Genomic DNA, 23,878 nt, shown 5'->3' with positions numbered 1-23,878 from the left:
AACATGTAAAGTACTCAGATATCTTATTTAAGCAGACTATGCTTGTCCAGAAAAAAAAAAAAAAAAAAACAAGGGAATTGAAAAAATATAAAATACAAAATAAAAATAAAAATATAAAATAAAAACATTTCTGATAAGAAAATATTTAATTATTGGATTAAGCATTCTTCAAGTCAGTCATTCAACAAAGTTTACAGCCTACTGTATAAAAAAACAACAACTGACATCATAATTCTGGTGAAAATTTTAGGATGCAAGGAAATCCATGCATACTTACTTTATCCAACCACAGCCTATTTCCATGATCATCTCATCAATATGATGCAGTCAGAACAGAGCACAGCTAACATAGATCTATGCAGTCTAAGCCACAAGCTCCTAATGAACGTATGTTCCTGGGTTGTCCAGGAAATTATTGATCTTCTTTGGCACGTCATCAAGCTCATTAGTATTGCTATATTTCAGGAGGTTGTGGGATCGTACAAAGTAATGCCGGAGATGATGCTGGCTAACACACTTATGTAGCTTTTGCATCAGCCGTAATACTCATCCTCTGAAGTCTCTCCAGTCCCTGGTGCAGGGGTACTTCTCACATGTCCAGAAAAGCAGCATCTAAATGATGTAAGGACAGTGCGAAAGTGTGTAAATTTGAATTTGTGTACAATGTATGATGTTTCAAAAGCCATATTTACAGAAATCACTTGAAAAGAAGTGACAGGAAAGGAGTAGAAGGCTGTTTTCTTGGGCTGGTACCTGTAGGTGGTAGGCAGTGATGATGGGTTTGCTTCCAGGACACCAGACACCCTCCTTGAGCTGTCTGACCACCCGATAACACTTCCTGCGGCAGCCACCGTCCCAGTCAATATTACTCAATAGCACTTGCTCCGCCCATGAGATTGACAGCAGCCAGTGGTAGTTTGATGTGGCCACCGCTCATCTGTCATGAAATCTCCACTAATAGCTGCAAACAAACTTTTCCTGATTGTAACCAAAATACTTACAGTGGGATCCTTCTGAGACCATTTGCATTTTTCATTCAAATTATTCAATTATATTTTATGAAAAAATAAATGAGAGAAAAGTTTAATTAAACAATGCAGTTAATGTGGCCAATGTAACTAATTAACATAATTATATAATTATTAAGTAATGTTATATATTACATGTGAATAAAATACATTAAATATTACTTATTCTTATACATAATTCTTCCAGGTTAGATTAAAATTATGTTTTTGATCTTAGATTGTCAATGTGAACTTAAGCACTACTGTATATTAAACATTATAAATTAGGGAGACACCAGCAAGTATTGGACCACTGTCTGCAAACACCCTTGATACTCTGTTTGTGGTTTTCATGCAAATTCAGATACAGTTGCTATTTATGGAAATCAATCAATCAATCTGTTATCCCAGAAGAGTTGTATATCAGTAGAGTATGTTTGTTGGAGATTTTTGATTATTCATCAGACAATGTGTGAAAAATGAAATCAGAAGTAGATAGAAAATAGATCTCGTTCTGTTTGAGTAAACAGGTGGATACTGTAAAAGCTCTAACTTGTTAGTCTGCAGGTCTTTATGGATGCCTCAAGATGCTCTTTGAAGACATTCACTACCTTGGCTGGCACAATATCACCCTCAATGATCATACGGGCATCATGCCACTCCTGACTCAGATTGACAAAACTCTCCAGCTCCAGCCACTGGTGGAGCTTCTCTGGCTCACGGACCGGTGAGAGGAGATGAGACCCGTTCTGTGTGTAGTACCGCCACTGACGTGTTCGCCTCTTCTTATAGCCCATCAGGCCCTGTAGGGGCACTAAGATCAGGAACAGAGTTGGGGTGAGCACCTGCAAAAATTAGCCCAAAAATCTATTAGTACACAAAGCAATGAAAATCAGCTGTACCGTTTTACCATTAAAACACTTACTTCTACATGTTACAGTACAACAGTTAAAATTATACCTCCCTTACATTAAGAAAATTTAATAAATTACATATTAACAGTCAATATATTTAAGATTTAATGTATATGAAAATGTACAGATTAACATTTTGTGTTACTATATTACAGTACAATACATACAATATTACTTGGGGAATTGTAGCTTTTTATATTGACAAATATGTGACAATATATTTTCTTATATATCATATGTAATTTAATATTAATCAAAACACTTAATAATATATAGATGTATATATGTGTGTATAAACATATTTGTGTATATCTATCTATCTATCTATCTATCTATCTATCTATCTATCTATCTATCTATCTATCTATCTATCTATCTATCTATATTTATTTATTTATTTATTTTTGCCAACAAGACATCCAAATGTCCAAAAATATATATTATATATTTTCGTACATGAAATTTGTAACTATGCCGACAATGAAGATAAAGGTTTATGAATATGTGTTCAGCTTTATATGCAAACTTATATGTTAACTTATGAAAGAAAAATAAATTAAATGAGTTTTAATAAGGCTATTAAAAGTAAAAATGTAGTGCAGTTTTGTTTTCATTGCTATAAATATATATATATATATATATATATATATATATATATATATATATATATATATATATATATATATATATATATATCCATACATGGTCCATGCATATATTGCAGTATACTGAAAAATTGTTTTGTTTTGTAAAGGATATAGCTGACAGTTTTGTTGCTTACTTGGATGGCAGGGTTGTATGCACATCTTCCCCGGATTAATGCAGAACATTTTGACACTAAATCTGGCTGGTCCTAAATAGGATTGTGGACACCAGAGGAGTTACGATGTTACAGTAGAAGCCATAATTAAAATGCAATTATTCATTGTATAATAGACAAGAGGCCTACTTCAAGTATTACTTTGAGGATGGCATTATGAACTCCAGAGTTTGCAATGGACTGGAAACGAGCATCCTTTGAGCTGACCTCAGCTATAAGATCTTTGATTATGTTCTGCACATCTTCTACAGACTTTGAAACCAGACGATGCCTGAGATCCACCTGACAATATCACATTCGACCACCATTAACATATCATAACAAAATTAGCATCTTGTAAACAAGCCAAAGCAATCACCCTTGTCTTTGAGCTATCTGAATAAAATAAAACAATAAAATAAAAATAGCAAATACTTCAAGCTTTATAAGATATATTTTTTTTAGCTGATTGCAAATAAAATAAAATAAAATAATAAAATACACACAATAAATCAGTTAAAGTTCATACTTTAGTCCGGTTTAGGTCTCAGTACCCATGAAAGCATAAATAGGTCACCTGATTTTGCAAATAGTTGTCCAGATCTTCATCTGTGAAGTTGGTCATTTTGCAGTTTATCTTTAGAATCAGTTCTCTTTGAATGCTATTTTTATGCCCTTTTTTTCAGCTGCACAGCTGGATGCAAGGATTTTTGTGGCCCTTTTTGTGGTTCTTTTGTGTCCCCGTGTACGTGTGACACAGATTGTGCGAGGGAAAAGCACTTTAGTGGCGACCCATTGATCTCACAATATTGATTTCTGAGATGCTAAAAAGCTCTCATGGTCCTCTGGGCAAATGAGTTCACCAATTCCTTACTCACATGGCAGATCACACTCATAGAGAAATCTGAATGTAAACATCTGTTTCATTTTAATCTAGTGGAATATACAAACATGCAACTGGATCCCACTTACTTCTTTCTAAATTATGCCTTTATATCAGAATATAATGCCTTTATATGTCTGAATAGATCCAATTAATATAAACTGATTTCAGAAACAACATCAAATAGAGGCCATTTTATAAATGAGATTATATATAATTATATCTAGCCTTGAGGTATGAAATTGGGGACGTACATTTGAGTCCATAAATTTGAGACCAATTTGAAACATGGATTTTAATTAATTCTGGATTTTAGGTAGAGAAAACTATAAACTCTCCTGGAAAAACAAACAAACAAACAAACACAAAAAAAACCCCTCAAACTAACCTGAATTGTTTGCTGATCTTGCAAGTCTCACAGAATAGGCAGACTTTCATCATACTGTGCAAAGAAAATAGCAGCAGTTATGTCCTGCACAGTGGATGAAGCAGTGAATTTTCAAATTGATTTTTTTTTTTTCTTTAAGGAGAAAGAAGCCTAAGTTATGAATGTTCCTGCAATGTGGCTGTTAAGATTTGTCTCCACCTAAAGGACAAATACTATAACGCGCTTTGCCCTGCAAACAGTGACTTGATAAATCCGCATAAAGCTTTAAATTTCCATTTCTTTGTAAAAATTCAAACGCTTTGCAGTGCTTTGTTCAATTTGCACCATCAAAATTAAACAAATGAAAAATTGGCTTCAAACTTTAATTTTCCATTTCTTTGGAATAATTCACAAACGGATAATTGTTCCTCAGTTTAATTTTCAATTCTACAAGCTTGGGTTGTTGCGTCCGAGTCTGATTTTTGAACAAACATAAAAAATTACTCATTGCTCTGATTTTCCATTTCTCTGTTTTGCTCGCGGTTGGACCGTACCAGTTCCACCGGGGGGGTGGAGCGGGGGGTGGGGATGTGGATGCATCAACCATAGGCATTAGAGCGCTGTATGACGTTATGTGTATGACATGTCTGAGTCTGACCATGATTTATCGCCTACATATCAGAACCCTATTTAATGTGTGACTGCGGTTAACAACAGATTTTCTGGACGATGTGTGAGTGGAGTGCGCTTGATGATTATGAAACTGAAATTCGTAGGTTAGTAGAGGAGCAGGGATACACATGCACACAAGTTCAAGAGGTCTTACAGCAGCAATATGGACTTGGGATAGGTTCCAGTATTTCCTCCATTTCTAAATTCTGCGCAACGAGGAATATTCATCGTTTCGATTACGCACGGCTAGGGAGAGATGGTGTGGATGCAGTCGTTCGACCAGCAGTTAATGTTTGCGGCCCTGTGTACGGTAGAAAGATGATGACTGGGATGTTGAGAGCCTCGGGATACAGGCTAGGTGAAAGAGCTGTAAGGCGTGCACTGGCACAAATGACCCCGCAATACACACAGATGCGAAGAGAGGGAACTGCTCGGCAAACTAATCCACATGTCTATTACGCGGAGTATGCCGGTCACAAAATACACATGGACCAAAACGAAAAGCTTGTGGATTTTGGAGTGACTGAAGTTGTTGCCACTGATGGTTTCAGTGGGAAAATTTTGGGATTTTCTGTAATGCCGATCAAAAATAATCTGATAATTTATGACGATGTGTACAGAGAAATCTGCTTGAGACATGGCCTATTTGATCAGCTAAGAGTTGATCATGGACGTGAATTTTATTTATGTCTGTTTCAACAAGACAATCTTAGGGACTTTCGCACTAATGTCAATAGACCCCCTTTCATTCAAAGTCAGTCAAGACAGAACCACGCTGCTGAAAGAAAGTGGGTCGAAATCAACTCGCGAATAAACTACCCAATTAAGTACACATTGTGCGCCTTGGTCAACAATGGTTTTTTGGACATTGATGACCCCTTTTGGAAGCACTGTGTCTCAGCCATTGCTTCAAAATGCTGCATGGTTGGGCTACAGAATTTCATCCCTGCCTGGAATGCACATACAATCCCATCCAAGGGCATACCCGATGCTGAACCAGAACATGTCACTACTCTGTCATGCTTTATTTCTACTACCCATGTTAATCCTCACCTGATTCAGATAAATCTGAATATTATTTTAAACTGTGTTGGAGCAGGGTTTAAACTAAACTCTGCAGGGTTGTGGCCCTCAGGAACCCCTGGATTTTCTATACTTAGATCTGAAATTCCTGTCATTCCTGCAATTGGATCTTTTGATCTGTCTGTATTTGTATATAGCCATTAAATTGTACAGTACCCATTTTACAACCAGAGCTGCAATTGAGACTAGTTTATAAAGACAATATCATTATTCTCTAGCATTTTATTATTATCTGACATCATATTGTATCTCTCTCTCTCTCTAGAAATGTGTCTTGGAGTGACTTGGAAAACCCTGAATTCACCCTATATATAGGCTACAGTAGCCTAAGCCTATATACTTTATAAGTACCTAAAACAATAATTAGGCTACTAATGATGACTTATAATAGCTATTAATAAATCGTTATGTTATTTAATCGGTGATGTCTTATTCTGTTTGTCGACAACTTATAAACACATTAATTTAAAGAGATTAGATAATTATATAAAAAGAATTGAGACTGGGTCAAAAGGACCAAGACTGAACGTGCACGCGCAATATTTCAGCGAGTCAGCGAGAGCAGAGAGAATTTTGAAAGCGTGACCCGACATTCGAAGAGACCCGCCCTTGCGCATTAACATCCACTCAAGTGTTACAATAATACGCTCTTGACAGTCGTTATTAAAATTACACGATAGAAAGAAACTGCCTCAAAAGACCTATAGCTAAAGAAGAGAAGAATGTCGTGAAAGCTGGCGCGTTGCCACTGTCTGATATGTAGGCGATAAATCATGGTCAGACTCAGACATGTCATACACATAACGTCATACAGCGCTCTAATGCCTATGGTTGATGCATCCACATCCCCACCCCCCGCTCCACCCCCCCGGTGGAACTGGTACGGTCCAACCGCGAGCAAAACAGAGAAATGGAAAATCAGAGCAATGAGTAATTTTTTATGTTTGTTCAAAAATCAGACTCGGACGCAACAACCCAAGCTTGTAGAATTGAAAATTAAACTGAGGAACAATTATCCGTTTGTGAATTATTCTAAAGAAATGGAAAATGAAAGTTTGAAGCCAATTTTTCATTTGTTTAATTTTGATGGTGCAAATTGAACAAAGCACTGCAAAGCGTTACACGGACCAACAACAAACCCCAGTGCACATATTCAAAACATACAAAACCGTGTCCTTCATAACACAAAGACATGCTTACATAACTCACTCTGCAGTGGAGAAATCCGAGCTAAATCAGTGAGGTATGGCCTTGCTATATATTGTTCGTGTTGTATTTATTCTGCATTATCGAAAGTGTTCATTCTTGATATGCAGGCTAGTTTTGAACATTAGCATTTATGCTACTACACACTTGACACACTGGAGTATTTTGTAAAATTTTATCTATTTATATATTTACTTATTTATTTTAGTCATATTGATATATAACCCCCCTTTTTTGCCCTACAATCAAGCGCAGCAAACCTGGAGTATCTATCTATCTATCTTGAAAGTATTAGTTAGTAAAATAAGCACTTTAATACTTTGCAAGTAAAATATTTCACAAAAATAATTTTGACAAGTTTCAAATTCTAAATATCTATAGTATTTGGAGACTTTCTGGTGTTTGGTTTGATATTTTTTTATTCAAATTTAATTTTAATTTGTTCAACTCAGTGTAGCTTTATTTTGTAATTTCCTTATATTTATTAGCTTTTTGCATATATAGACACAACGAGCTGCTGGATGTTGTTACGGTTGCACAACGGGGACCTCCACAGATCTCTCCTGCCTCTGTGCTGTTCCCTCAGCCTGCGAGCTCTCAGTTCTGGAGCTATTAGCCGCAGCTTGAGAAAGAGTTACCGTATACTGCAGCTGCCTGACGATGGAGCCAGCGACCCCGCAGAGGTCAAGGAAGCTTACCTACATCCAGATTCCGGTGCTCCCACGGCAGACGCAGCTCGGAAAAAATACTGAAAACTGATCAGCTGCTCAGGCAGGAGAAGGAAAGAGAAAAAGAAAGGAAGCGAGCAGATGGAGACAAGAACATCTCAGCACACCAGAAAAGGACTCGTCACATGGATTCAGAATCTTCTTAATTGAGGGGGCATTAAAATGAAGAGTTGTATTTCACCTCTTGGACTATTGTTAATTAGTGTGATTAAGATTAGTTTGCCCCTTCCTTGTTCTTTTTATAACTGTAATACAGTATGAAACATGTATCGTCTTGTTTTATTAAAAACTAACAGAAAATTAATAAATATTAATAAATATTACCCTGGTGATGTATAAATAGTTTAAAAATTTTACTAGAAAGGAAAAGTATTTCTATCTATCTATCTATCTATCTATCTATCTATCTATCTATCTATCTATCTATCTATCTATCTATCTATCTATCTATCTATCTATCTATCTATCTATCCATCCATCCATCCATCAATCCATCCATCCATCCATCCATCCATCCATCCACATATTATTAAATATATTATTTAAATAAATTTATTAAATTCATTTTCTTATTACAGAATAAAATATTTATTTATTTTTATTTTTTTTTTATTTTTTTTTTACAATGTAATTGATTACTGTGATGGCAAAACTGAATTTGGCAGCAGTCATTACTCCAGTATTTATTTAATTTTGGGTGATCTTTAATATTAATTATTAATATGAACAAATCAATTAAATCATTTGGCAGATAAATATTAATGTAATATAGTAATCATGTATAGTAATAAGGAGGCTTGGCCTTTTTGACACTGTATAATTTGTCTAAAATCTAGAGCCCTAAAATCTCTGAATAAAAAGGAATTTAATTCCAATTACAAGTTCCTTTAAGAAAGAAAGAAAAAAGAAAAATGTGACTGACTATTTTGTCCACAGTCTCTAGAGGGCAGAGTAATTATTTTGTTTCTGTGGAGTTGGCAGGAAAACTTGCCTCATTGTCATTCCAGTCATTCATGATCAAGCATGTAAGGTATTCTTGGAAAATCGAGACTTCTCAAACATTCCATGACCTTATAAATGCCAACTGAACATGATCATTTCATGACAACAAATGGCAACAGTTAATACACTGATCCAACAAAATCCCACAACTGTTGAAGGTTCGTGTTTGTTGGGACATTGTGAACTAGCCTTAAGACTGCAGCTGAGATAAAGCTGTGGCATTTATAAAACAAAACCGACTGTAGAATTCAACTGTTTGATTTATTTTTGACGTAATTAAATGAACAACGGTGACACTTATATATATATTAAATTTAATAAAGCAGAACATCAAACATAGAAATTACTTAAGTTACTGACAGTAATCTAGGCCTGCTCCTGCTCTCTTCCACTGTAGCCCGGAATGTGTCCGAGAGCAGCTGGGTTGCTGATGACCACAGGAGATGCTACACTAGCCCAGTCTTTAGCTATATACTGATGATATGGATCCTGTGAGTTCTCCACCTTCTTTGAGCGAATATAGCTGAACATGATGCCAAAGGTAAAGAAACTAAAGAGTCCCACCATCAGACAGATGTAGATCATGCCGTGACCTCTATCTTGGACCGGAGCTCCACTCAGATGGACAGGTGGATGATGTGGCGGCGCATACGGAGCTGCTCCCACCAGCCATGTCTCATTAATGTAGTGCTGCAACCAGGATACCAGCAGAGCGTGTACATCTGTGAAGTTCTGATCTAGCATTCTTTCCACTGTTGATATAGAGTGTGAACTCAATGTACTGTATACATACAGATATGGGATTCATCGTTAGTTTTTTTTTCTTCTTTTTTTCTCCATAACTTGGTTAATTGATCTGAAAGAATACTATATAGCCAGATATATACAACCAATCAAATGTTTGAAGACTCTTGACTGATTTTGACTCTCATATTCTTAATACTTTCATCTACATTATAATGCCTAAATGTTTTAAAGACTGTTTTAAAGTTTGGGATCTGTACTGCAGCACAGCGCTTTTCAGTATTGATAATAATAAATGTTTAATGACTACCAAATCAGATCATTCAAATTATTTCTGAATGATCATGTAACACTGAAGACTGGTATAATGGCTGCATAAAATTAATCTTACAGGAATACATTATACACACATATAAAATTAATTATATACATAAGTAATTTTAAACATTTGAAAAAGTTATTTTAAATTGTAATTTAAATATATATATCTTTTATTTTTATTATTGCCAAGTTTAACATCATGGGTAAAGTATAGCAGCCAACAGGTGTCGAGTATACAATATAAGTATACAAACTGATATTTAAGCAAATGAGAAAGTATATATTATAAAATCAATGTAAAAGACATACCTTTTAGTTTTTGGTGCTAATAGGAAGTTTTAGTTTAATGCAGAAGAGCCAAAAATGTACCGTGGATCTTTCCTGCTAGTCCCCTTGTTGCTCTCCTAGTAGAAATTCACTAAGAAAGATAGGACAGTGTCTGAGATCATGGTTCCACCCCATTATGAACAGAGACTTATTCACGATGATCCAACCCTCTCAAGATGTCAACAGCTTTAATGAATCTAAAACAAGTCAAGGTCATCAGCTGCTTCATGGGGAAAAGTCTGGGTCTGAATAGAAGGCCAGCTGACCAATGACGTGGTCATATCCTGCTCCGATCAGCACCAGGCCTAATTAACAGTCCACATGGGAAAGAATGATATTTTTTGAATGTATCTTTTTGACTTTAACAAGCTAGTTAAAAGATATGTTGGTGGAGATGGCCATGAGTCACTGGGGACTGTAGATATTTCTATCAGCTCTGCCAGCTTGACCTTGATGTTGAATAACTCCACATGCGAGTGGGAACAATGGTTTATATTGAGACAGGCAGGCATTCGAGACTCACAGATTCTATTCCAAGGCATAAAAAAAAGAGACATCACCTTGAAAAGTCCTCGACTTGCGTCAGTACTGCAATTCCAGCATACTGGATGAATGCTGAGTCATCTTTTGAAAATGGCTTAATGCATAAAACTCAAGAGGCATGTGGGCTGAAAGTCAGAACACTCATAATTTCACAGACTAAAATACTGTTTCCCTTAAAAAAAAAAAAAAAAAAAGGTAAAAAGGACACGACTTTGAAGAAAAAAACTTGTTTTAATGACATGTTATGGCTGTTATTTATGTATGACAGGACAAACACCCAAGCCTTTGTCGAACCAGTGACAGTTTCAAAATAAAGTAAAAAAAAAAAAAAAACGCATATACCATTATATACAGACATAACAAACAGTAAAAGGCATCAGAAATACATTATTAAGCTCAATGTATTGAAATCAATTGGTGTTCATCCTGGTAAAGAGTGTAACAGTCCTCCATCAAAACTAATTACAGTGTTATGGTCCTACAAACAACTCAAGCGCCTGAAATTGAGGACCTTGCCTTTCAGTACATCCTTAGGATTTTAAAACAACGTTTAAACAATGGACTCTTGTATAACTCGCCTTCCCCCAGAGGAAAATTTATAAAAAAAAGCTCAATCTTAAGCTGTAGATATCTAGTCAAATAAAACATTTTTCTTTTTATATCCGAGAGCTCTTAATCGTGATTCTGTAATTTATGAACATGCTGAGGCACATGGTGGAACAAAATTTACAATTGACATATGAATGGGAAAAACAGCCCCCCAAATTTTATGACAAAATATTTACTTCATAGTCAGTATTTAATCTAGTTCAAGTTCTAGTAATCTTGATTCAACAAGGGCCTGAAAATATCAAGCTAAAATTAAAAAGAAATATAAACTAATCATATTATCACACTCACTGACTGGGATTCAACATGCTTCCCAAGATACAAAAACCACTACACAATAGGACACTCATGTTCTCCATGGCCACAGTTACCAATGAAGCACTCTTGAAAACCCCCAGCCTGCAAAAAAATGAGTCACTCTACCATTGAATGCATGCAATGAACCCCTTTGCCCTGATGGTGGACATTTACATTATGTCTCTCTCTACAGGGCTGAGGTTCTGTCTTAAGGCGTCCTCTGGTTGTCTGGAGGACCAACTGCATGCCACAGCAGATCCCCCAGAGGGTCCTGTGATAGTAAAGCAAAGATTATGTCACAATGAAAGGTTCCCTAAGATCACTGCATGACAGAGGGAGTGTATTCTGGTCGACGGGTCTGGATGATTTTTGGATGTGGACGGCTGTCTCCGTCCATATCCTCCTCACTTCCTGAGCGTTCTTGATCATTTTCGCAAACATGAACAACCACGCTGGGAGTGGTGGGAGTTCCTGGTTGGAGTTCATACTTCTCACCTGTTGAACAGAGAGAATTTGAAAGCAGGTCAAATTAAATTAATAATTTATGCACTGACCTATTTTTTTTTTTTTTTTTAAATGGTACATTCAGAAAAAAAGGATTAAATTTAGAAACATGTTTCATACCGGGCCCCAGCCTGGCGATGGCACACAGTAGGTCATAGTTAATGACAGGTGTGGCATCCTTTGACTGCTCCCAACCAACAGGTGGTGATGGAGGAGGGGACAGAAGGAACTGCTTATCTGGTTTAGGAGGCTCCAGGTGTGGACTGCCAATGTGCACAGACTAGAAAGAAGGCAAGGTGGAAATCAGTACACTGTAGCCCTAACTAGGCGTGATAAAATAAACAGTAACAATTAAAGATTAATATACAGTCACAATTGGTCATTATTGCAAAATAAATCCTACATAACACAAAAGTGAAAAGACATTACAGTTTTGCAGTGATTACACAATCATTTGACTGCAGAATGCCACGAGGAAAGAATCTTTTTAAATAATAATAAAAATAATAAAATATTTTTATTATCATCATTATTATTATTATTTAGTTGTTTTACTTATACAGTTATACAGTCAGTTGGTCATTATTAAAAAATAAACCCTAATGCAAAGTGTCTCATTTAGACAGTTTAGCTGTCATTATAATATACATTTGACAACTTATATAAAAAAAAAAAAAAAAAAAAAAAACATAGTAATAATAAAACATTTAATAATAATAATAAAAAAATGAAACAATTATTATTATTTAATAAATATATATATATAGAGACCATTTTAAACAAAATATTAAATCATATTAATTTATTAAGCTACTTATAAGGGGACATACCTGGGCAAAATAGAGTCGCACCTCCCTGCCATTAAAGTCACTTTTGTGCAGCTTTGCTCTTGCCTCTGCAGCGGCCAGAGCATTGGTGAAATTAATTCTCACCCGGCGAAAACTCTTAAAGTACTGGAAGGTGACGTTTCGGTCAAAGGCACGGAACAGATCCTCAAAACTTGCCTGTGGATGAGAAGAAAACATCTCAAATTAATACATTTGACTTTATATCTTCATGGAAACAGAAATTAAGAAATGAACATTTTACATGGGACTCCAGAGTACACAAATAAACAGTCCCTGTGGAGCAATCTGAGGTCAAGTGTTAAGTGTGCCCCCATTTAGGCTCAGACTGGCAACCTTTCTAAGCAGCCTTAAGCCTAAACCATTTGATTATCAACCACCCTGTGGTGAGTCTGCACTCATTAGACATTATAGTGCTGAATCCATTTAGCTTGTTTTTGAGGATGCTGCCAGATTGATATTCAGTAAACGCTTCTATATTAAACTGTACTGACGCACATAGTACTAATCTAATACACATCCTAAAAATGACCACGTCTGTCAGTGCTCGGTAAGATATTGGTTTCCAAGGTAACAGAGACTTACTGCATGCTGTGAACATGCAGACGGACTTGACAGAAAGAGTCCTGATGGACCATTTCAAGCTATGCAGAGATTTATTAGAGTATGATCCACAAATCCTGTGTTATTGTGCATAGGTGTTGAGTGCGTAAGAGCTTACGTCAGATACAAAAATCCCAAACTGTCCAGCCAAACACTCATTAAATGTTCCCACAGCATCTTATTCCATGACCTAACCACTACTACCATAACCAACCAACTAGATCATTAGCTAAATACATAAATCCTACTTAAGTAGGTCATTTAGTCAACCTCAAACCACACAGAAAGCACAAATCAAGCCATCATCAATAAAGACAAGAGACTGCATTAGGAATTCAGAGAGCTGTTGGATAGCTTTCTATCATCCGTTCTGTCATTCATTCTGACATTCTAAATGGCTGTAACACCTGCATTCTAGCAGTTTGACTTAATTATTCCAGTATTTATTTAAAGCATAAAGCTTTTTTGATTTTGTAAGGCACCATGTCAGTGAAGCCTTACCCTCTGCTCAGGTCTGTTAAACATATCTGGATCCTCCAAGGAAGCGATAAGGCAGAAAGGGTTACACTTCATGGTTTTCAGATGCATGACTGAAGCCCGTTGACGGATCCTCCGGAGGACTTGAGAGGTTAGAGAATGTAAAGGGCAGGAGGGGCTGAGACGCGTCCGTTTTGCCTTCCCCAGCGTGAGGACACGAATGAACCCTGCTTCAGGAAACAAATGCTTCGAAATCGCCTTCTTCGTTTCTGCTTTTCTTCCTGTCCTTCTCAGACGGTCTCAGTCCAGCAGAGAGCCTAGAGCATTTTCACAAAGGAAATGGGTCAAACTGAGCAATGAACTGAAAATAACCCCCCCTTGCGTTCTCGTTCTGTGGTCGCGTAACGCTGATTGTTGAGACAGAATCTTCTGGAATAGTCTGTGCTCCTGCACCACCGATCAAGCTTCTAAGACTGCAGCTCACTCATCCGTCTCCTTTTATATAAAGGCCCTTCTCAGCTAAACAACAACAGGCTCCGCCCACTGCATGGGAGGGGTGACTCGGCTAGCAAACTCCTCCCCACTTTCCCATTCTGTACTGAAACGAATGGCTCTGCTGATTTATCACAGACTCTCTCTCTCTCTGTCTCTGTCTCTGTCTCTGTCTCTGTCTCTCTCTCTCACACACACACACACACACACACACACACACCCTGAGAGTGCAAGTCTTGGAAACTATGTTCCACTGCTTTCCATGCAGCTCAGATCCAGCCAATCTCTGCTCATATCAGTCATACCATTTCAGGACACGCAGTGTGGTAAAACAATGATCTGTATCGCTCATCTCACAGTATGCCTCTTTCATGCTGCCCCTCCCATTGTGATGGAAAATCTAAATCAGCTGAGCTGGGCAGAAGGACAGCTGTGTTATCAAGCACTCCCCACAGCATACTTTCCATGGGTGTTCTTTTTCTCCTGTCTGACTCCAGGGGCAGTGGCTTTGTACTGTTATTATTGAGGAGCAGCTTTTCATTTTCTATCTGTTTAAGCAGCATTCAGTTTTCACATCAGGCTTGTTTGTAACATGTCTGCATAATGTTATTTTCTCAGAATCTTGCAAGCAATACAAACATGATCTATATTCTCTCACTCTCCTGTGTACACACTGCTATCACCAAATACTGAAACTGATGACAGTGCAGCTGATGGACAAAGATTAACTGTTATTCTCTATTAAGATAAACATCATCTGTGTGGCCTTTCAAACTAACTGGAAACATTTACAGGATTTTTTTATTTTTATTCTTTATTTATGATACATTTACAGGCTTGATAACAATATTAAAGTGACGTGACATATAACCAAATATGGTGACCTATACTCAGAATTCGTGCTCTGAATTTAACCCATCCAAAGTGCACACACACAGCAGTGAACACACACATACCATGAACACACACCCGGAGCAGTGGGCAGCCATCTATGCTGCGGTGCCCGGGGAGCAGTTGGGGGTTCGGTGCCTTGCTCAAAGGCACCTCAGTCGTGGTCAAACTCTCTAACCATTAGGCCACGACTTCCCCTTTAAACAGACGTTGTCAACCTAAAAAATAGGTCACAGGTCTTAGGGTTGTGGCCAGCAGAGGGGAAAAAATAATGCTAAATGCAAATAGTAACACTTTGACAAACTGAGCATAATGTAGACTTTACATGCATTTTAACATATTTTGTAATGATTGACTTCAAGGTCATTTTGAACATATAGGTAACAAATTTTGGTACTGTGTTGGGTCATCACAATTTGCTACCAATCAAAACCAGTCAATGAAGACTGCAATACAAAAGTGTAAAGTAAAACAACAAAGATAAAAAAGTGAAATGATATGTATTTAATATGTATTAAATAGCTCAAAAGTGACAGTAAAAACTTTTACACAGTTACAAAAAATGTATATTATTAATAAAAAATTACAGAATATAAATGCTGCTCTTTTGAACTTTCTATTCATCAAAGAATCTTGAAAAAAAAAATACACACACACACACACACACACACACACACACACACACACACACATATTTATATAAAATATTAAGCAATACAACTGTTTTTGAGTAGCGTAATGGCTGCAGAAAATTAAACTTTATCATCACAGGAATTAATTACATTTAAAAAATATAATAAAAAAATAATATAATAAAAAAGAAGACATTCATTTTAAATCGTAATGATATTTCACAATATTACTGTTTTAACTGCATTTCTGATCCAATAACTGCAGCCTTGGTGAGTATAAAAGACTACTTTACAAAAACAAAAACAAATATTACTTACCTGGACTGAACTAACTCTGAAACTCTTTTATCTTGTCTTTTCTTTTATCTATCTATTTTCTCAAATTTAAAAAAAAAAAAATCAATAATAAATCATTGAAGTGAACATACATACTAGAAATTTTCCCCTCTCTATCTGGTAAAAGCTTTCCTGTTTGAGATAATCACAGTTATGTCTACACTAGCCATAAGCATCTGTCAGTCACATGTGCAGATGTTTTATTCTAAAAGCTTGGAATCCAGTTCCAGTGGAACAAGGTTTCTCATAGGGAATGGAAAAGCAAAAACATGAAACCAAATTATAACAAAGAGGAAGGAATACAGGATGGAAAATAGTGAACAGAACAACATTAAGTAGTGTTGCAGTATTTTGTGTAGGCCTATGCTTTTACACGGTTGGAAAGCAACGGTATTATTATGCATACAAAAAAATTCAGTTCCGTTCAGAAGCATACAACACAAACAGCTGAATCCATCATCTTTAAATAGCTAGAAGCCAAAAATATAGGTTATGTCTGTCAAAGCAATGACAAATCATGTTATTATCATCACTGCAATGACAAATTTAGATTCTTATTTATTTTGCTGTCAAAGTAACAAATAAAATGACTATCAAATGTAAAAAAAAAATATATATATATATATATATATATATATAATAACAATAAATAAATATAAATAATTATTAATAATAATAAATATTCTATTCAATTAATGTTTCTAAAAGTATTTATTATAATATTTACAAATTTAATTTGCATTAATTTGATTTATTGTTACTTAATTACTTAATTTACTGTAAGTGTAAAGGAAATTAAATTCCTATATTTATCATCTATGTATTCGTATGAAATACTTGAAAATTACATTTTCTGCTGCCATGTCATTATAGATAAAATTATTATGTCAAAGTATCACAAAACTGAATCATTATTTAATCAAATGGCAAATTACATTCTTATCTAACCCCAATGGTAGGGTAAATGAAGTAATTATTTTCTGTCAGTGTAATGGCAAATGAAGTGATCATCTGTCATCAATGTAATGGAAAATAAAAGAATCTGCTGTCAGTTTAATGGCAAATGAGGTTATCATTAGAATATGTGCAAAAGTGGGAAACGGGTCATGGCACAAGGTTAAGGTCAAGACTTGGCTCTATATCAAGTTTTCAGTAACTATGGCCATGACTTTCTACAGGCTGATTTCACCCACTTTTCCCTTTAAAAGGCACTCTTCATGTTTTGAAGCACCAATTCAGGAAGTGGGTTCCAAGTTTCTAAATGAGTCAGTGTTTTGTTTATAAGACCCTGGCTGTGGTTATGATATCTGAATGGGTTTGCTGAGGGTTTGTCAATTCATCTGACACTTATAAGAGAACAGCTTACATTTTCCACTGACTAGACACCCAGCTGAGTTTATGACGGCTCGAGGGCCCGAGTCGCATACAGCAAGTGTCAAAACTCCTTACAGACTTTCCACAAAAAGAAGCAACCAAAGTGGAATCTTTCATCATGAGACAATCAGCTGACTATGAATAACCCCACAAAAAAAAAAAAAAAAAAAAAAAAAACACACATTTTTGACACATTTATTGCCTCCAGGAAAATCAGACAGTGAAACCAGTAGAAAATACTCCAGAAAAAGATTACTAGTAAAACTAAATCAACTTTTAAAGTAGCAAATAATAGATTCAATGCTTGAATTAATACATGAATATTAGGCTCGGTTGTTTAATGTTGTTCAAATATGTTATTTATAGCCTTTTATATTAGGGGTATAAGAAAATATTGATACATGTGAGTATCGCGATATTTTGTTTGGCGATACTGTATCGATTTTGTTTCGTTTTGAGTTTATATCCCGACCGCTAGATGGCAGTCTTCATCTCTGAACAAATCCTGAGTGACAGGAAATACTACCATTAAGGCACGCCACTAATGTTAGCGTTAATATAGTTCGCTGCTAGTAATAGAGGAGGAAAGAATTGTCCCAGTTCCTGTTTCTGTTTAAACTGAAAAACCTGTGAAATCCAAGTGGAAAGGTTCAACATCTCTATTTATTTTATTTTTTACAATTGTTTTGTTTTCTTTAGGAATACTGTAAGCACTTTATTTTTCTTTGATATTAAGCAGATGTAATTCTTTTGTTCAGATCAAAATGTTATGACATTGTATGTTACAATTGTAAACTTAAACTGTGAAACTTTAAAGCATGGTCTAAAAATATATATGGTATTTTTAATAAAATACATATTATACGTATTGTACATTTAACTAAAGGATTCTGCAAGCACTTTATTTTTTCCCCCTTTACTCATACTGCAATAAAAAGTGGTTCAATAATATTGAATGTTACAGGGACTGATTATTGCAAAGCAGATCCAACTGTGTTCTGGTTAAATCATTTTTATTTATTTATTTATTGGTAAGGTTTGCATATGGTGGTGTGTTCTTAATGACAGCTTTCCTAAAAATATATCCTATTCCTAAAATAAGAAATATCTTAATATAAGCCTTGCTTATAGTATCGCAACATATCGCATTGCAACACATGTATCGTGATATTTATCGTATCGCCAGATTATTGGCAATACGCAGCCCTATTTTATATTGCTGCACAAATTAGCATTTCAGATGTACACATTCTTTATTGTTAAGAAAATACCCCGAATCTCAAGAAAATCACATACAAACCTTATACTATCGTAATCTTGTGTTTATTATTTGCATATTTCGTGGGTACAGACATTTCTGTGTTTGTTGTGGTCAGATATGAACGCGGAATGCATCACAGGATGAGACGGGGCTTGTTATGAGACGCAATATGATTGACAGGTTGACGGACGAATGAGATTCCTCTGAGTCAGAGCTCGAGCACGGAAGAGTAAACACACCGAGACAGCCCAGGGAGCTGCTAATTTTCATCAGATCACGTAAATCAGTGGAAAATGAATAGAAAATATGATTCTGTCTGAAGAAATAAAGTAAACATTTAAATATATCTAATAAATTGAGTATTTGATCTTTCTAATGATGCACTGTTTGTCCAGATCAAGTAAGAGTGTGATGTTTTAACGTGCTGTTAAAGAAAGTGAAACAATAGTCTGGGGCCGTTGCCGATCTTTGACAGTTAATCTTAGTTAATTTCACCATTTAATAACATTTTATTAAAATCAAATGTTGTAACTATATTATATATATATGTTGTAACTATATATATATAATGGACTCAAGCTAACATGAACTAACAGTTGTATTTTTAACAAAGAATAATAACTTCTGTAACAAATGTAGCTAATAAATTAAATAATAATGTGTGATAATATTATTAAAAATAAAAGGTGGGCCTAGTATTATTTTTTAGTAAACTTAAAAATAAAATGCTTATATTTACTACTACTTTCTTTGTTTGCCTCTTTAAGAAGAATCACTTTATGTATTCCCCAATTGTAAGTCGCTTTGGATAAAAGCGTCTAAAAATAAATAAATAAAAGCGCTGCTGAAAGCGTTTTCATCGTTTTCAAATTTAAAATCAGCAGGCTTTTATTTTGGCGGGTTGTCTGCAGGTAAGTATACGTGCTTCCGGATTTAGCACTGCTGCTGATTAAAGAGTGTCAGAAAATGGAATGGCATAGCCTAGATTTATGCTTTCAGTTTGAAAAGAAATCTCATATAGTACAGTTTATGGATCTAAAATGGTAATTGTGTATTAACAGCTGTCAACCATGTCGGTACACAAATACGCTGTCAGAACTTATTTATATAGCACATTTTTTTATTTTGGTCGTGCATGTGGACCTGCGGACCACTTATGTGCAACCCTGATTATAAGGTTAACTAATGAGACCTTATTGTAAAATGTTACCTGTCATCCTTTATAATTCTTTTGAACTTTAATTCATTTGAAACATTAGTTTATATATATATATATATATATATATATATATATATATATATATATATATATATATATATATATATATTTATCTAATGCTTTATTATTTAAATGTTCAGTTCTTTCTGTTATAAGAAAAAAGTTATCAAATCTGTTATATTATGACAACATTTTTGCAACTTATTTCAATACCGTGATAATACCGTATAATGAGATAAAAGCTTCAGCAATTATGGAAACATGAAAATTTGATACCGTCATAGGTATCAGGAAGAGAGGAAGAGAATAGCATGCTCTAGGTAGATCACAAAACTGCAAGTTGTGCAGTAGTTTGTTTATGGCTGTGCCACTGTAAATAGGCCAGTTCAAAGTACTGAGAGTGGAAGATGACACCACAATAATAAGTTCTGAAATTAAGATTGTTCACTTAACCAGAGATGATGATCATCTGCATTATGGAAGTGTAAAAAAAAAAAAAAAAACAGCCACGTCAAAATGCGAGCAAAGAACTGCTGAAAATGCTAAAAGAAACTGTGTGTTCCAGTGGAACTTGTGCGTACAAACATGCAGCCAATTAAAGTTTTTGAGTGGCTTACTACTGTTAAAGGAACAGTTTATACAAAAATGAAAATTCTGTCATTATTTACTCTCCTAATGTCATTCCAACCTGTATTCTGCTAAACAAACACAAAAGGTGCATGTTCATAACCAAACAGTTTTGGTGACTCTTAACTTCCACTGTGTAGACAAAAAACAACAGACATTTAACCAAATATGTTATGGAAGTCAATGGGGACCAGAAACGGATTGATTACCATTCTTCAAAATATCTTCTTTTGTGTTCAACAGAAGAAAGAAACTCATAGAAGTCTCGAACTTGAGGGTGAATAAATGACAAAATGTGCACTTTTGGGAGGCTGACCTCCACTCTGTCTGGTGGTGATTATATAACCTTCTTCTCCAATCATATTTGCATCCACATTATAATACGTGTCCTAGAACTTGCTTACTGTTTCCACATTGCAAAACACAATGGAACAGATTTTCCAATTTCTCCTTTCTCAGCAGCAGACTGTTTTCCTATCACTTTTATTTTGCTCTCATCCCATTTCCATTTAACTCAAGGTTTCCATTCTATTTAGAAAGCTGCACACGCCAGAAACCTGTTGCCTAAGCTCAAATTAACCTACTTGTGCTATAGACAACTTTTAGTCTTTGGATATACAGTAAGTGCTTGCTTTATTGTGCATTACATCCCAAAATCTCATTAACAAATGCTCCTTTACCATGAGACAAACTAACAAAACCTGTCGTGTGTCACTGTGGTAAATTAATCTCTTGAGTTGAACTATATAAAAAGGGCAACAGAAACAACAGGTCATTGCTCTACATTATAATAACAATGTCTACAACTTGACTTAAGGATGTCTGATAGCTCAACAAAGGTGATGTCAAGTGGAAAATTTCTTCAGCCAAGACAAACAAACCTATTCACCACTGGAATGTCATAATCATCTTGTAGAAAAATGGCAAACAAATGAGTGCAATATGCTTTGTTATTTATTGCTTTGTTTATTTACTCAGCTACTTGACTTGTAAAGTACTCCAATATTTCACTTAAACTCAAGAGACACCGTGGGTATATAATAAGTCTCCATTTCCTGAAAGCACGGCTACTGCAATACATCATAAACTGACGTTAAACAAATTATGGAGGAAGTATGAAAGGTTATACTTTCAAGACAAATAGCTAAATATTTGAAATGCTTCGTTTTGATAAATGATATGAAACAAAAGCACACAAAATTTCTGAACTGACACAAAAACTTGTAAAATGAGAATGTTATTTGATGAGGAACAAAGAAATTCAAGTCACACCATGATGTCCAAATCTGCATACATTTTCCAAAAACCCCATTAGCCTAAAAGTTTACTATTGTGACACTTTATACCAATGAAAAGCCAGTCTTTTCCAAGTTACAGTCATTCAAGTTCAAACATCTCATGAATCATCAAATCTAATGCTTGCATCATATCATTAGGAAAAAGATTATATCTGCTTATGGCCCATTAAATAAGATTACTGTGAAGATTATGCAGTATAAAGTCCCATGTCACAAAGCAAGTTATCTCTGGTTCCATGAGCTCACAGTCAACTGGGGCTGGTTGCATAAAAGGCTTAGACTAGTCTTAAAAGTTTTTCTTTAAGACTGGTCATAACTTTTTTTGAAACGTGTACATTAAAAAGTAGCTTGGTCTAACTTGAATCTGAAAATTAAGACTTCTTACCCCTTAGCTAACTGCTAGTTTGTCAAACTTGTTCTTAAAACACAATCTTAACATAGTGGCTAGGTTTATGCAACTAGCCCCAGATCTCAATCCAACAGAGCATCTTTTGAACAAAGTGGAATGACACAATTGCATGCATGAATATGCAGCCAACAAATCTACAACAAACAACTGCATGATCCCTTAATGTCAATATGCATGTTTTTTGCATTCGATAACACAATATCAAACCAAGAAAACAAATGCCAATTTATGTGTAGTTCATCACAATAAATATGGACGTGTCCGTTATGTTAGACAAGAAAGAGTCCAAATAGTTTTTTTCAGAATCAGAAACTGATTATGTATGACAAGATTGTGTCCAAATAGTTTTTCAGAATCAGAAACTGATTATGTCTGACAAGTAAGTGTCCAATTTGATCTATTGCTTTATAACATAAAACACACTTCGTTTTTGTTTAAAAAGTGTGCTGGTGCTCCTCTTTTACATATATATGCTACTTGGTTTGATATTTTGATATTCAATGCAATGTCTTTACATATTAAACTTATTTTTGGTAATATATGAATATATGCACTCATTAAATGCATCTTTAATCTGTATATCCTAGTTATTCATGCATGTCAGGCCTAAATAAGATTCTCGAGAGGGATACAGGAGTGTGGAGTCATTATTACTCACTCTTAAAGGGTTTTCAATGGCAAAAACATCCACAGGAACTTTCCAGGCCACCAGTGAATCAGTCAAGTCGATAAAATGCACGTCGACGGTGGCCTCCCTGTCCTCATTATTCGACTGCTGCATAATGTAAATATGGGAACAGATAGGAAACTGCTGTCCAGGTCGTAAAATAAGTTGAATTCCTACTGAACTGGTGTTAAGCATATGGCGTGACAAGCGAAGCTATCTGTCCATATATACTGTATGAAATGTCACTAGCTTTCAGCGACTCACGCTCACTTTGGGAACCGATTTAGATAACGGCATTGACGTGTTCAGTTGTTCTTTAAACTATATGCTTGTCCTTTATGCTGAGTATTATAAGAATAAGTAACCTCGATGCAACCCTTCATTTACTGAAAGCAGCAACCGACGTTTGCATTCGACAACTTCCCGTTTCCTTTAATTTCGACTTAATCAATGATTCCAGCAGGGGGCGGTAAGACATCATTTGAGTCAAATCAAAATATCAGGACGTTTTTGTCTTATTGAAGGCATTTGTACCACTAAAATTGTAATCTTTTAAATCTAGTAAATTCTAGAATAAGAACTAGTATGGAAGAACATGCTACACATGCTACCACTCAAACAGATAGCAATTCCATTTGGAATTACTTGAGTTGTTTTATATTATCTTTTATTTATTAATTATTAATGTATTGATAAGCAGATTTTTTTAAGTCTGGATTGTCAAGCTAATTTACCTATCTT

General features: G+C 35.3%; 2 protein-coding genes across 3 annotated transcripts; both read right to left on the bottom strand.

Moving 5' to 3' along the window:
• Positions 1 to 1,179: 1,179 nt before the first annotated feature.
• LOC109052053 (protein mab-21-like 3) lies at positions 1,180 to 3,345 on the bottom strand. Its single transcript, XM_042764452.1, has 3 exons — positions 3,298 to 3,345; positions 2,883 to 3,023; positions 1,180 to 1,852 (listed from the first exon to the last, which is right to left on the bottom strand). The coding sequence occupies exons 1-3, from the start codon at positions 3,343 to 3,345 to the stop codon at positions 1,556 to 1,558; spliced, it is 486 nt and encodes a 161-aa protein (XP_042620386.1). The 3' UTR covers positions 1,180 to 1,555.
• A 7,462-nt stretch (positions 3,346 to 10,807) lies between these two features.
• LOC109052505 (calcipressin-1-like) lies at positions 10,808 to 23,564 on the bottom strand. Of its 2 annotated transcripts, none has more exons than XM_019069932.2 (4): positions 23,129 to 23,564; positions 12,837 to 13,010; positions 12,127 to 12,286; positions 10,808 to 11,997 (listed from the first exon to the last, which is right to left on the bottom strand). In XM_019069932.2, the coding sequence occupies exons 1-4, from the start codon at positions 23,330 to 23,332 to the stop codon at positions 11,822 to 11,824; spliced, it is 714 nt and encodes a 237-aa protein (XP_018925477.1). In that variant the 5' UTR covers positions 23,333 to 23,564; the 3' UTR covers positions 10,808 to 11,821. The 2 variants fall into 2 exon arrangements, with proteins under 2 accessions (XP_018925477.1, XP_018925478.1); XM_019069933.2 differs by lacking the exon at positions 23,129 to 23,564 and adding an exon at positions 13,956 to 14,489.
• Between the last annotated feature and the right edge of the window lie 314 nt (positions 23,565 to 23,878).

This window comes from Cyprinus carpio, chromosome A9 (genome assembly GCF_018340385.1).
Source record: "Cyprinus carpio isolate SPL01 chromosome A9, ASM1834038v1, whole genome shotgun sequence".
NCBI classification, from domain to species: Eukaryota; Metazoa; Chordata; class Actinopteri; order Cypriniformes; family Cyprinidae; genus Cyprinus; species Cyprinus carpio.
Note: the sequence above shows the minus strand (reverse complement) of the source record. Positions and strands in the feature narration are given on the sequence as shown.

Excerpts from the sequence above, each read along its gene's own strand:
- LOC109052053 (XM_042764452.1), bottom strand. The coding sequence starts at position 3,345 with ATGACCAACTTCACAGATGAAGATCTGGACAACTATTTGCAAAATCAG. Across the intron at positions 3,024-3,297 it reads ACAACTATTTGCAAAATCAG|GTGGATCTCAGGCATCGTCT; the intron begins GTGACCTATTTA and ends TGATATTGTCAG. Across the intron at positions 1,853-2,882 it reads TTCATAATGCCATCCTCAAA|GTGCTCACCCCAACTCTGTT; the intron begins GTAATACTTGAA and ends TAATTTTTGCAG.
- LOC109052505 (XM_019069932.2), bottom strand. The coding sequence starts at position 23,332 with ATGCTTAACACCAGTTCAGTAGGAATTCAACTTATTTTACGACCTGGA. Across the intron at positions 13,011-23,128 it reads CCATTGAAAACCCTTTAAGA|GCAAGTTTTGAGGATCTGTT; the intron begins GTGAGTAATAAT and ends TCTCATCCACAG. Across the intron at positions 11,998-12,126 it reads CATCGCCAGGCTGGGGCCCG|GTGAGAAGTATGAACTCCAA; the intron begins GTATGAAACATG and ends TCTGTTCAACAG.